At 41.2% G+C, this 14,887-nt stretch overlaps 1 protein-coding gene across 4 annotated transcripts in view; it reads right to left on the bottom strand.

The window, feature by feature from the left end:
• abca4b (ATP-binding cassette, sub-family A (ABC1), member 4b) overlaps positions 1–14,887 on the bottom strand; it is a 156,406-nt gene that overhangs the window by 116,275 nt on the left and 25,244 nt on the right. For all 4 annotated transcript variants that reach the window (XM_059648065.1, XM_059648068.1, XM_059648067.1 and 1 more), the window contains exons 3-6: positions 13,085–13,178; positions 12,413–12,554; positions 8,955–9,094; positions 7,284–7,411 (exon numbers count right to left, since the gene is read on the bottom strand). In XM_059648065.1, the coding sequence (XP_059504048.1) occupies positions 7,284–7,411; positions 8,955–9,094; positions 12,413–12,554; positions 13,085–13,178 (504 nt within the window). The remainder of the gene's footprint in view (positions 1–7,283; positions 7,412–8,954; positions 9,095–12,412; positions 12,555–13,084; positions 13,179–14,887) is intronic.

Raw genomic sequence — 14,887 nt, 5'->3', positions numbered from 1 at the left:
CATTCAAATTGAGATCAGTACGTCAAACTGCAAATGCCAACTGAAATATTCAAGTGTTTTACCCCACTGTGATGATCTGCCACTATCTCATCCATAACTTTTCCATCGATCTTGATCAATTAGATGGCATGTCTCTCGCAGAATTGCTTGCATTGGACAAAAGCAACTCATGAAAGCTCACAATTCCTGAAGTTGACAAATTCTTGGTAACCAAGCAACTGACATCAGAAGCTAGTTGATGCAATTGGATTAGCCAGAGAATCAAGGTTAACTTTGCAAATTTTCAATATATCACGCCTCAACCTCCTAAAAGCACAGAATGTGGCGGTCTTATTAATTTACTGAAGTATAATCATCCCACTGTGCATTTCAGCTCAACAAATATTTTCGCCCTGATCATACTTCATTGTCTGGGTCATCGCAATGCTGATGCATCAAAAGATTAATTACGCGCATGTCTTCAACAGACTGTTCAAATATTTCAAGATGTTAAAAAGACAAGATGTTAAGAGCTATGATTTTAGATGTTGAAATTGAGCCAGCATATTTTGTTATGAATCTTTCTTGGCTTATTGGAAAGCATTTCCTCCTTTCCCCCTCCCTTCCAGCTGAAAGCAGATGATCAGAACCACAGCTCCTCTGGGAGGGTTTTCATCAGTCTAACAGCTGCTATGGAGCATACACCCACCTAAAGGGAGATGTGGTTTATGTGGTTACCGCCCTGTTTTTCCTGGGTACCCAGCCAACATCACAGTAATGTTATACTAAACTCCCCAGGCTCATTTCAATGTTGATTTCCCAAGCACTCCAATATGACCTGTTACTTCTCTTAAACCAATGATGCCAAGTGTTACATTTCCTGTTTTGGTAAACTGCCCTCTGCTATGCCCCAGTTATGATACCTATGATACCACAGTTCAAAGGAACTTAGAGATTGCAAAATATCTGAACACACATATGAATTAGGAGCAGATATAGGCTGCTAGATTCTTCGAGCCTGTCCTGCCATTCATTAAGATAATGGGTAATCTGATTTTACCATTAATTCCACATTGCTGCCTAACCCAGGAACCTTCCATCGTTTGCTTGTCAAGAATCTATCTACCTCTGCCTCAAAAGTACTCAGATTCTGTCTCTACTACCTTTTAGACCTTCAGATACAGGAGCTGAATTAGGCCATTCAGCCCGTTGAGTCTGCTTCACCTTTTGATTATGGCTGATATGTTTATCAATGCCATTCTTCTCCGGCCCTCCTGGCTCCTACCCAGAACCTTGAATTCCCTTACCAGTCACGAACCTGTCTCTGGCTTAAATACATTCAATGACTTGGCCTCCCTAACTTTCTGCAGCAATGAGCTCCACAGATTCACCACCCTGTGACTGAAGAAATTTCTCTTCATTTCAATCCTAAAGGGTCAGCTCCTCACTCTGAGGCTGTGCCCTCAGGTCTTAATCTCTCTTACAAATGGAAACATGTTCTCCATGTCCAGTCTATACAAGCCTCTCAGTATTCTGTAACTTTTAATGAGATCCTCCCTCATCCTTCCAAACTCCATCAAGCGCAACCCCGAGTCCTCAATCACTCCTCATATGACAAGATCTTCATTCCCAGGATCATTCTTGTAAACTTCCTATGGACCTGCTCCAAGGTCAACATATTTTTCCTAAGGTATAGGGCCAAAACTGCTCACAATATTCCAAATGTGATCTGATCAGAGTTTTGTACAGGCTCAGCAATACACCCATCCTCTTGAAATCTAGCCCTTTCAAAATGAATGCTAACATTCCATTTGCCGTCCTAAGTGGCAACTGGACCTGCATATTAACCTTAAGAAAATCCAGAACTAGGACTCTCAAGTCTCTTTGTGCTTCAGCTTTCTGAAGCCTTTCACCATTTAACAAATAATCTACACCCATATTCTTTGGTGCACAAACTCACAAGTCTCTACATTGTATCCCATCTGCCATTTCTTTGCCCAATCTCCTACCCTGTCTAAGTCCCTCTGCAGAATTCTCACTTCCTCAACGCTACCTGTCCTCCACGTATCTTTGTGCTACCTTAACCACAATATCCTCTGTTCCTTCATCCAGATCATTAAGGGACAATGTGAATAGTTGTGGATCCAACACGGAAGCCTGCAGAAATCCACCAGGCATCAGCTACCATCCTGAGAAAGACCCCTTTAACCCCACTCTCTACCTTTTGCCAGCGAGCCAATCCTCTGTCCCTGCTAGTACTGTTGTACTACGGGCTCTTAACTTAAATAGCAGTTTCCTATGTGGTACCTTGTCAAATGTCTTTTGGAAATCAAAATAGATCACATCCACTGGCTCTCCTTTATCTAACTTGTTCATTACCTTCTCAAAGAACTCTACAGATTTGTCAGGTCTGACCTACCCTTGATGAAGCCATGCTTTTAGTTATTCTTTTAGTTAAGTCTTTTAGTTATTCTTTGCTGTTTTTTCATATTCTTCCCAATCTTCTTATCAGCCATCCAACTTTGCACAATGATATGCTTACCAGAAAAGCTGGTCTTATCTTTGGTGATTTAGTAGAATCAGGAATGTTAATAGCTGACTGTCTATAAAGTATTTTGAGTGATCTGGGAACCTGCAACTGTAGCTGCAAAGATGGAGATAAATGTCAGGCTAAAACCATAACACAAGTATGGTCTCAATATCCACAACTGTTTTCTATTAGAGGTGCAGGCAAAAGGAATAAGTGGTAGCTCATCAGATTCTGATTCTGGGAATATTAAATAATTTCAAGAAACTAGAAAATATATAAATGTTGTAAACAATAAGGAGAATACTGTTAGTCTTTAGGTGAGCCTAGACTGGTGAAATGTACAGAGAAATGGCAGGTGATAAGTAAATCAGCCGCGAGCAAAAGATAATGAACCAAGAATATGTTACTTTTAATTGTTACTTTGGGAATAATGGCCAAACCAAAAGTCCAGTGAGTTGACCATGATCACATGCTTTGAGCACCAACGGCATGGGAAGCTTCAGAATACAGGGCGGCTCAGAAGTTAGCAATGTGCCTTACAGCACTAGGGACACAGATTCGATTCCAGCCTCAGGTGACTGTCTGTGTGGAGTTTGCACATTGTCTCTGTGTCAGTGGGTTTCCTCCCACAGTCCCAAGATGTGCAGGTTAAGTGGATCGACCAGGCTAAATTGACCCTATAGTGCCCAGGGATGCACAGGTTAGGTGGTTTAGCCATGAGAAACACAGGGATAGGGCAGTGGGAGTGGAGAGGGGAGGGGTGGTCAATCTTGGTGGGATGATCTTTGGAGAGTTGGTGTGGACTGGTTGGGCATAATGGCTTGTTTCCACACTGTAGGGATTCTATGGATGATTATTATCCTAGTTTCTGCTCAGGAAGATGTCTTGAAAAGGATTCATTGGCACCACTCAGTCACAATCACTGCTCAGCCAACAATGTAGTAGCCAGGGACCTCAACAGAGATTAGAGACCTTTGAACTTAATGTTAAATCTGTGACTACACAATACTGGAAACTACAAAACAGTCTTATCATGAAGAAAACTCAGATGACAGAAACCAAAGTTTGTGAGACCATGTAGATGAGGAGAAAAGGAATGCACAGTACAATCCATTTGAAGCCGCTGACAAATCTATAATTATAGGGTCATAGAGAAACAAAGCACAGAAACAGACCCTTCATTCCAACTTAGCCATATTGAACGGATATGCTATATAAATCTAAAACTATTTGCCAGCATTTGGCCCAAATCCTTCCCGTTTATGTACCCATCCAGATGCCTTTTAAATGTTGTAATTGTACCGGCCTCCACCACTTCCTCTGGCAGCTCATTCAAAATGTGCACCACCCTCTGCGTGAAAATGTTGCCCCTTATATCTTCCCCCTCTCACCTTAAACCTATGCCCTCTAGTTTTGGACACCGCCACCTCAAGGAAGAGAGTTTGCCTATTTACCCTATCAATGCACCCCATGATTTTATAAACAGCTGTAAGGTCACCCCTCAGCTTCTGACATTCCAGGGAAAATAGTCCCAGCCTATTCAGCCTCTCCCTCCATCTCAAACTTTCTAACCCCGGCAACATTCTTGTAAATCTTTTCTTAACCCTTTTTAGTTTCACAACATCTTTCCTGTAGGAGGGAGACCAAAGTGTACGCAGCACTCCAAAAGTGGCCAAACTAATGTTCTGTACAACCTCAACATGACCCCCCAACTGCTGTATTCAATGCACTGACCAAGAAAAGCAAGCATACCTAGTGCTTTCTTCGCTATCCTGTCTACTTGCAATTTCACTTTCATTCAGCAAAATAGTTTGATGAACAGATTGAGACTGCAAAAAAACCCCCAGAGAACTGCAAATGCCAGTTCCCAGAGAACTGCAAATGCCAGTTCTGAAGGGGGGGCTACTAGACCCAAAATGTTAATCCTGATTTCTCTCCACAGATGCTGCAGATTTGACTTTGGCTCAGATGGCGAGGCAACATGAGTTCAGCAGCAACATTTCAACCCGTTGTCCTTCAAAGCAGAATAATCAATTCCTGTGACAGAGATACTGCAGCAATCTTCCAGTAACATGCCAGGATGCAAAAATGTCTGGTTCATGAGAAAAGCATCCAGAGAGGGTGCATGAAGGCAAAAAACTCCTCCAGAAGTTGAAGTAAAGTGCTTACACCCTTCAAAAGCAGGCTGAGAATGAATGTTTGCTTGCACAATGTACTGCTCCTGTAGTGGTAACATTACTAGTTGCAGCATATCTCACGTACACTAACTACAGCTCAGAACAGTATTGCTCTTTAGGCATTGCAACCATAAGTCTACTATGAAGATAACAAGACTTTCATCAACAGAACAAGATATAAATACATTATGGCCTTTGGTTGCACAGGACACACAGACGTCTCATCTCTTTGAAAGAGCTAAATTGAATAGAAATTCATCCAGGTAACTTCAATATTTGAAAAGTATCTTTCAATTTAATCATCTGATCAATAATACTTGACACAAATCCAAAAACAGTGTCCAACAGAAAACAAATCAAACCTTTGTGAGCCTCTGTAAATCATTTGACATTCCTAGTTACGTGTGGGATGTGAAGATATTGTACTATTTGTTGGCTAGATTACTATTCTGGACTTATCCATGTGTCATAACCACAAACACCCAGAAATACATTGTGGTCAAAGAAGCCTGTCACTAAAGTATTGACAGCTCCTTAGGAATTCTCCGGCTCAAAGCTTTTTAAAAAGGTTAAGGTGGTTGACGTCTGGATAATTTTGAATCACAGGCGTACGTTGATTTTTCTCATTATTTTATTATTTGCATATGAAAAGGCTCTTTAGAGTTGTGTTTCAATTTTGTTATTATCCCGGCACTGTCAGTCAGTGCTGCTTCCCACACTGGTGCATTCCATCTGTTAAAGAATTTGAGGCCACACACCATTACCAAAGGGAACATTCTGATGCAGATTGTAATTACTTCAACACTCAGACATTCAGTGAGTGAAGGGCTGCACTGTGTCTAAAACTTTTGGTTAAGGGCAGTGGACTTGTGAATAAATCCCTTCTAACAGATTCGCATTTGTTCATTTTAATTTTTTTTTGAGAAGTCTGCACAGGTTGGATTATGTTTTCAATTATATAGTAGGATGAAATAGCATGCAGTAATGTTGATATGTTTGATCAGGTGCCTGTGCCACACCTCAGAGCAATTTATAGCATAAAAGACACCATATAAACCTAAGTAAAAACAAAAGATGCTGAAGAAACATATAATGTCTGGCAGCAGCTGTGGAGACAGCAACAGAGTTAATGTTTTGACTCTTGTTCAGAATGCTGTCACAGTCATATCAGAAGCATTAACTCTGTTTCTGTCGTCCAAGATACTGCGAGACCTGCTGAATTTCTCCTGTACTTTGTTTTTATTTCAGATTTCCAGCAAGCATAGGATTATGATTTTATCTCAATACCAGTTATTTCTTTTCACTTCTTTATGGGATGTGGGCAGCCCTCGAAGAGCCAAAATCTATTGGACATCTCCAGTTGTTCTTGAGAAGGTGGCTGTGAACCTTGAACTGATACTGTCTATGTGGTGCCAGGGTGGACACACTGCTGTTCCGGAGGGAGTTTGAGGATTTTGGCAACAATGAAAGAACAGTAATATCGCTCCCGGTCAGGATGGTGTTTGTTTGGTGGGGAGCCTGCAGATGATAGTGTTCCCATGTGTCTGCTTTCCTTGCCCTTCCAGTGGGCAGAGGCTAATGGGACACTAATGTTGCATAAACCCCTTGTCGACAGCTTTCACTCTTCTAGGTGCATATAACATTTGCAAATGAAGCTCGGTGAGCTGATAGCAGGACACTCCATTGCTCCCTCTGTGCCAGGTTTCTGGTGGGACATGTTCCAAGGGTGATTACCCTGATTCATCTACATTAGAAGCAGGTCGTACCAACTTAGTCCAGTTGAATGAGAGATTTCTTGGAACATGGCTTAATCAATCTCCATGGCAATGAACTTACTCCCCTGCACAGTAAATTTCTATTAAATAATCAACATCCCTAAATGTTATGGAGCTCAGACACCAGATGATGCTATGAGCCAGAATAAAGCAGTGATATTAATTAATATAATGCTTCTTCGCAATAAGTATTCTGGAGCTTCTAATACCTTTAAAAAGGAACTGGGGGTCAAATTCTGTTGAGAAATGAATTCCAAATAAAGGGGTATTGATAATTTGATTCACATGGGCTTCATGGAGCTTGAAGACAAAATAAATAATTCTAGAAAAGAAAACTGAACAGGTCAGATAACATTGGTGGAGAGAGCCACAGCTTTAATAGGCTTGATTTCAATTCTGTCTGAATGGATAAGTTTCGAATGAGTTAATATGGCTAATGTTTCAGGTCAATGACATTTCATTAGAAATGGCATTACAGAATTGTTGGCAGGGCCTTTGTTGAATGAGCGTTTCTCTGAGGTAGCCGTCCCTAGAAAGTGGCAAAAGTGAGTTTGATTGTCAGAGTGGCCATTACCAGTTCCTGACAGGCTTATGTTATTACACGAGTAACAGAACCAAAGCGAAGCTCAGATAACAAGGTGTGGAGTTGGATGAACACAGCAGGCCAAGCAGCATCAGAGGAGCAGGAAGGCTGACTTTTCGGGCATCAGCTTTCCTGCTCCTCTGATGCTGTTTGGCCTGCTGTGTTCATCTAGCTCTACACCTTGTTATCTCAGATTCTCCAGCATCTGCAGTTCCTACTATCTCTAAAGAAAAGCTCACCTGTTCAGGCCGCACTTGGGCATTGATCAACTGATAAACGACAGAGTCTGAGAGTTCAATTTCCTTGAGTAAAAAGGAGGTCAGGACTTCATCATCCTTCAGAATATCCCTGATCCGAATACCTCTTCCTTCAAATAGAATAGGAGTGCCATGAAAATAGGAATTAGGGAAAGATAGGTTTCCTTGAGCTATCAACTTTTTGTTTGTTTTATCTTGTTCCTTTAATCAGAATGTCAGATTGCAGATCTCAGATGTTATATTTCTAATTGCTAGTTTGTGAAGGATTAAGTCAGTCTACACTTGTGATAGATTTATTCACAGAATAAATATTACAGGTGCGTATCGCATGACCCCACTCAGCTCTTCTGTTGTTAAGTATCATTTTAGATATGGTCAGAGAGGTGTGAGATGCCTGGAGGCATAGGTACATAGATCTTCGAAGGCGTTGGCACAACTTGGGAGATTATTTGGCAGGCTTCATAAATAAGAAATGTCTTTGGTATAAAGCAGTAAGGTTTTGCTGAACCTCTGGTTAGACCATCACAAGAGTACTAGTCAGTAAATCTTAGGAAAGATCTAAGTGTCTTTGAGTAGGTGAACTGAGATGATTTTGGCGATAAGATTAATTTGTTCAGGATGGGTTGTTCACCTTGAAGCAAAGGAGATTGTGGGGAGGTGTGCATGATCTCTTGGACAAGATAGGTAAGGAAAATATGTTTTCATTCACTGATGGTGAAATCCAGGATTTAAGGTTTTGGGTAATAGATGCAGGTGGGAATGTGAGGAAGAGCCTTCATATGTGTGAGTACTGAAAGCTCCATATGTTATTACAGAGGACCCTGTAATTTACAGACAGAAAGAACATGTACATGCCTATTTCAACTGAACCAATTACTCTCTGATTCAATTCTCAGGGCAATGCCTTGACGTTAGAGTTCTCCCACCTAGTTTAAAATCTAATGAGGCCTGGCAAACTGCCAAAAGCCATTAACTGGTGCATTCTTGATGATAACACTTATACCAATCAGATTCCACTTGCCAACCAATCAGCACCATCCTATCATTCAGTAGAAATGTTGGTTTTCCCCTTATATTGTATTCTTGTAAATTGTCCTGATGGATGCAAGACAAATAGCATTGACAAAATGTTTACTTTTTAGCATTATTCAAGATTCTTTTTATGCAGTGAGTGACGATGACCTGGAACTTGCTGCCCATGGGTCTGGTGGATACGATTTCAAAAGGAAATTAGATGGCCACTCGAAGGAAATAAATTTACTAAAAGGTGACAGAGAAAGTGTCGGGGCAGGGGTACAGAATGTTTTGCTCTTCAGTAAGCCAGCATGGACTGAATGGACTCCTTCTATGCCATGAATAACTTGTTGACGACAGTGATTACATTTCAAAGTGACTTTGTTGGCTTCAATTTCCTTCAATGTCTATGCTTTTAAATGGTGACATGAATAGGAAGGGTTTAGAGGGACATAGACCAAATGCTGGCAAATGGGACTTGTTCAGTTTAGGAAAACTGGGTCAACATGGATACGTTGGACCGAAGGGTCTGTTTCCATGTTGTACAACTCAATGACTCTATGTGCTGGGGTCATGAAAGGAAGTATATAAATGTGAATCTTTCTTATAGTTAAAGGTAACTGTAGAGCCTCTTCTTGCCTGCAACTTTTCTAGGATTAGTTCTGAGTACATCCATGAAGTCTGACAGAAAACACACATCATCCCAGATCTTCCTTAGTTTATAGATTTCAGGCTTATCAAACAGCAGCTCCTGAACATCTGCATATACTCGAGCAAGTCTGAAACAAAGTACAAGAGAATACAAAACTGTTAGCTTTCACATCATGTGATCCAAACCTTTAGCTGCTACCTTTTAACAATGTACATGGACAAATATAAGTATTGAAGTGGAGCTATAGGTTTTCTGTTAGGTCTCTCAGCTGCACTGAGCCAGCTTATCAGAACCAAGGTAGATGTTGTGTAGCCACAACTTACCTCAGAGAGGTAAATAGAAACTAGAAGGGGAGAGGAATAGCTTTCAGATTCCACGATCAGAGTGCAAGAATGAGTGTGAGGTAGTCCTGAAAACAAAACTCAGAAACTTAAATGTGGAGTCTTTTAAAATGAGGAGGTTGCTTGTTCTGCATCAATGTACCGATCAGCCTCACAAGAAAACTCTCCCAATCTAGCTGCTTGCTGTAGATGCATTGGAAGGATTTACCGATCAATAGTTAACTTAATTGCTTGCATTATGAACACCTGAGGGGGCACTGGAATTTGGAGCCTCTGGTGCAGCAGTAGCGATGTTACAAATGATGCTACCACTGATGGTCCACCCTTAGAGACATTACCCTGTATCATTGTGGCAAAATATGCTTGTTTTGATAGCAGGTAAGGACAAGGATTGGCCTCAGCCATAATCTCTTTACCGTTACCTGCTCACCATCATTCGCTGGTTTATGCATGAGGGATAACCACTTTAGTGAGGATGTAGGGGTTGTTAGTCTCTTGGGAACTATACACTTGCAAAAGTCAGTGCACTTAGAAAAGGATGAGGAGAAAACATTGGGTAACAGCTCCCCTTCCATAAACACACGCATAAAAGTGCAGTAGATAGAACGTACAATGGACTGAATGCAGCCCTCAACACAATCATTTTTATTAAGCTTCCAAATACAGGGTGCCTTATTGTATCTTAATAATAATTAAACATGAACTATGTTAAATTAACTAACACATTTGATTAGATTCAAAGAAGACATACAAATCTCAGCTTTCATGGTGCATTTCCAAGATCAGACTGCTTAGGGAACCCAGTAACATTAATGCACTTTGCTATGAGTCAGGGGCCAAATATTTGATCTCGGCCACTATTGACATTACAACCAAGCTCAGTCTGGTCATCCACTGCAATAACAAAACATGCTGGGTCAGTGGTAGGAGGTAAACTAATCAGACCAAAGGTGTTTGACACACAGCATGCCTTCATCTCCCAAACTTCACTTTCAAGCCCCTATTGAGGAAAGATCAATATGGGATGGAATCACACACTGGCCAGTCACAACATTGAGAGAAGTACAGGAGCAAAGAAAAGATGAAAACATATTAAGGGATAACTTGAACATCAGTAACATTTACAATTACATCATTTAGGGTTTTCTCAAAGTTTTAAAACTACTTTTACATTTTCTGAAGAATGGAGGAGGGAGCTACCTCTAATTAATTGTCCGTTGATACTCAACAACAACTTACACTTATATAGAACCTTTAACAGAATTAAACATCTCACAGCACTTTATAGGTGTGTGACATTGATTCATAAAGTAAGATATGAAGTCAGATGATCAAAAATTTTGTCAAAGTGGTAGATCTTAAGGAGTATCTAAAGGAAGTAGGTGAGGAAGAGAGGTAGAGAGGGTATTCTAAGCTTAGGGTCAACTGAAGGCTTAGGGTCAATATCAGCTTTCCTGCTCCTAAGATGCTGCTTGGCCTGCTGTGTTCACCCAGCTTCACACTTTGTTATCTCAGATTCTGAACAGGTTGGTTTAAACTCAGAATATTAACAGAGAGAAGGACAGAGCCAGTTGCTAGGAAATGGATTTTGGAGGGAGGACCGAGATTAACGGCTTCAGTCTTCCCCCAGTAATTAATTGGGGATTATTTCTTCTTGTCTAGTATTGGATAAGGACAAACAGTTTGATAATTAAGCTACGGTAGTAACATTCAGAGAGGTGGTGGTGAGATAGAGCTGGGTGCCAACAGGCTGATGTGAAAGCTAACATTGTGCCAATGGATGGTGTTGCTGACGGACTGTCGTAGGAGGAGGGTGTAATGGGTTAGTCCCTCGGGAACCCCAAAGGTAACTGTGTGGTAGCACAAAGAGAAGCCATTACAAGTCATTCTCTGGCTATGATCAAATTGATAAGAAAGGAACCAAGTGACACCAATTCTGCCTGCCTGAGTGATAATACAGAGGCAATGGAGGAGACATTGAGGTGGCAGTGGAGGGGGCACTGGAGGAGTGGTCAACTATATCAGAGGCTGCAGACAATTTTAGAAGGATAAGGAGGGAACATTTACCTTTGTCATAGTTATAGTCACATTGAATGGCATTTTTGTCTTTGAAAAGAACCTTTTAGATACTGTGAACGGGGAAGAAATCTGATCGGTTAGATTCAAACATGGAGTTTCAGGAAAGAAGGGAAAGTATTTGGGAGGTGGCAACAAGTTCAAGGTCTTTAGATAGATACAGGAGGTCAGAGATGGGACTGAAGTTTGCAAGGACAAAGGAGTTTTTGTTTGAAGGACAGAGTGATGATAGAAGATTAAAAGTTGGGAGAAACAACAACTGAAATAGAGAGATCCAATTACCATGTTGACTAACATGGAAGGCAGGAAGAGAAGTTGGAGATCAGCAGTTTAGTGGGAATAGGAACAAAGGGTTGGAGGTGGGTTTGGTGGCCAAGGTGAGCTCAGAGATGGAACGAGGGGAGGTAGGAGAGGAACATGTGAGTTCAGGGGTAAAGCAAGGAGAAGCATTAAGAAGAGTTTGGCCAGGCAGGTTGGGGGCAGGAAGGGACATAACAGAGGCAGCTGATCAGATGGTCATAATCCTAGTGACAAAAATGCTCCATCAACTCCTCACAGACATTGTCGGGGGTGAAGCAGAAGGATAGGGCAATGGTGTTTAAGAAGTCAATCTGCAGTCAAGAAAAGAAGTCTTAGGCAATCTTTGCATTCCAGCATGGTCCTGAAATTTAATAGACAAGAGTAGGACTCAGCAGTTTTTTTTTTAAGAAGTGATCCAACCAGATCTGGTGATGGAACTAATGGATCTCCATATCTTTTCAAATCTGGGTTGCTTGGAGCTAATTGAGCTGAGCTGAGGGTTGTACCAGGAAGGTTGGCCAGGGTAACTAACTGTTTCACTGTAGCTTAGGGCATCAAAGTTGGAGGTGAGAGAACCTAACGTGAAATAGTCACCCATCCAGCTTGTTAATATTGTCGCTAACCTCACTGCTGCCAGCATTTATTCTCTAACCACTGGATTTTGGGTTGTTACAAACACATTATAAGTAAATGTTTATTCCAGTCTGTAATCCCAAAACTATACTTACATGGAGTTGTTGTAGTTTGAAACCAAACCAGGAGACTCTCCATGTGTAGGGTAGCGGAAGCAGGGATTGTTCAGATTACAGAAAATTCCCTGTAACCATGGCAACGTCCCTGCAGAGGGCATCGCTTTATTCGGAAAATGGCCTAAGTAGGGAAAACATGCAAAGAAGTTTCAAAATATGTTGTCTGCAAGCTTATTCTTCTTAGAATCTTATTTAAATTCTTTTAAAACAAAGCTGCTGTTTCCCAAGAAAGGATCTCTGTTTCTCATTTTGTTTCTTCTGATTGTATTAATACTTCAACTGAAGCAAGTGTCCTTGGAACTGTATCAACTATTCAGTTTCTGCCCAAGCACCAGAAAGCTTCTCCATGCCGTAGCTCTGTTGCTGCCATTCTCTGTCCATGAAATATGCATCTCTTGGGGAAAGAGATTGATGAATGAGGGCAGCTTGTGGCATGCAGTTATTATTCAGACCATAAACAGACGGGGAGTCCTGCCAACATTATCCACTTGTAAAATCTTACACTCAGCAGCTCCTCGTGACTTAATGCTGTGCTCGGTTTTGAGCTGATACTACTGGAGTTTCAAAGTGATGACTGGTCTTTTCGGCATCGAGGTACAGGGAAGCAATTTAGAAATAACAAGAAATGTTAAAGCTTTTGCTCTTACTCACATTCATGTTGTTGGTAGAGCGGGTTTGATTTCCGTAGCCAAACCAAAACAAAGAACAGTGAGAGGGGCCAGACGAGTTCCACAAGAAAACGGAGCTGGTAAAAATGACAAAATTGAGATTAGCTTAAGAATAGTGTTACAAAGCAATAGGTTCATGATGGGAGAAATAGTTCACTAAGTTGTTGTGAATTTAGGTTACCTCCATTCCACCCTAGTCAAATTCAATTTTGTCTCAATTATTTTCCATTATCTCTACTAGCTAGATGAATAGATTAATAACTCCTGTCAGTATATTTGAAGTTGGAAATGTTGATAATAGATGTTATGTTTTACTGGTATTGCAAGTCTAACATAACACATATTTGAAGAAAATTCAGGGTGCAGGCCCCTGCCCCAATGTGTTGTAACTAATTTACACCACACTAAAATAAGTTTTGTTGCATTTCAGGAGTGATGTGTAAACTAAGTTCATGGTTACTAGGAGCTGTGTCCCCACATAAATATGCCTAGAAGCAAACCATATTGGCACTGATCAGTCTGATCAGTTTAGCATTCAGAAAAAAAATCATGTCAGCAATATCTTTGACCGACAAATGACATGCTCCGGAGAAAGGATCAGGAACAAATCACGCTTCTTATCTTAATAGTCTTAAGGAAAGCTTTCACTACTTTGAGCACAGTACTAGACTTGCCAAGCATAGGTGACATGAAAGTGATAATGCAGCTGGTTAATGGAAAGAAGATACGCCATCAAACTAGTATTTATTCGTCCAAATCAATCACTGATATATCCCTTACAGTTTTTTACTGGATAGTTCGTATGCCTAATATGTCCAACAGAAGCAGCAGTGTAGTGGTAATGTCACCAATAAGCATTCAGAACCCAAAGGTCTGGTTTCAAGTCTCACCATGGCTGGAATAGGGAGCTGGCCTAATGGTCATCATTGAACTATTGTTGTTTAAAAACACACCTAGTTCACTAATATCCTTTTAGGGAAGGAAATCTGCCAACTTCAACTACTCTGGGTCACATGCGACTCCAGATTCACAGCATTGTAGTTGACGCTCAATTGCCCTCTAGGCAATTACAAGCAATAAATGCCGACCTAGTTAATATCCCATGACTGAATTTAAAAAGTCATAATTATTGGGAACAACATATTAAAGATACAGCATGGTCTGAGAATTCCTCTGTATGTAGGTGTCGAGGATGATGTGTTATGCCTCAGTTCATTGAGAATTAAAAATGGCCGTAAAGGTACATGGGCAAAACTCAGATCATTAGCAATAAGATTCTAATGGGTGGAATTTTTTACTGTCACTGGTGGTGGGGGTTTTGGAGATAGGAAGGGTATTTTATTAGCTGCATTAGTGTTGTAGCTGAACCACACTGCCGTCCAGCCTATGCTGGAATGTGGTTCTGTGAGAGAAGGCCTTTCCATCTCACTGCCAATTGAGCCACTTCAGTGGCCAAATAATGCCCACTTCAGGGTCTCAATTCACCCTCATTGAGATAAACTCAGCTGCAGGAGGATCTGTCGCCATGCAGCCAGTTCCTGAGAGAGAAATGATGTTCCTCATTCGAGAATATTCCATGTTTGCTGGGCATCAGGATGTGGTATCTGCCGAGAGCCATTTCCCTGCCCTTGCTACCAGGCCATCTGTCCATCTCACCGCACCCTTGGCCCTCACCTCCACATAACCTACCTGTGACCTGAGCCAGTCAGTAATCCTAAGACTTGGGTGGGTGCATTTCCCTTAGAATGCCTGCTGCTGAACACAAGAGCTGTTGGCCGATCAGTAC

This window comes from Stegostoma tigrinum, chromosome 8 (assembly GCF_030684315.1).
Source record: "Stegostoma tigrinum isolate sSteTig4 chromosome 8, sSteTig4.hap1, whole genome shotgun sequence".
NCBI lineage: Eukaryota > Metazoa > Chordata > Chondrichthyes > Orectolobiformes > Stegostomatidae > Stegostoma > Stegostoma tigrinum.
The sequence above is the reverse complement of the archived record's forward strand: the minus strand, read 5'-3'. Positions and strand labels throughout refer to the sequence as shown.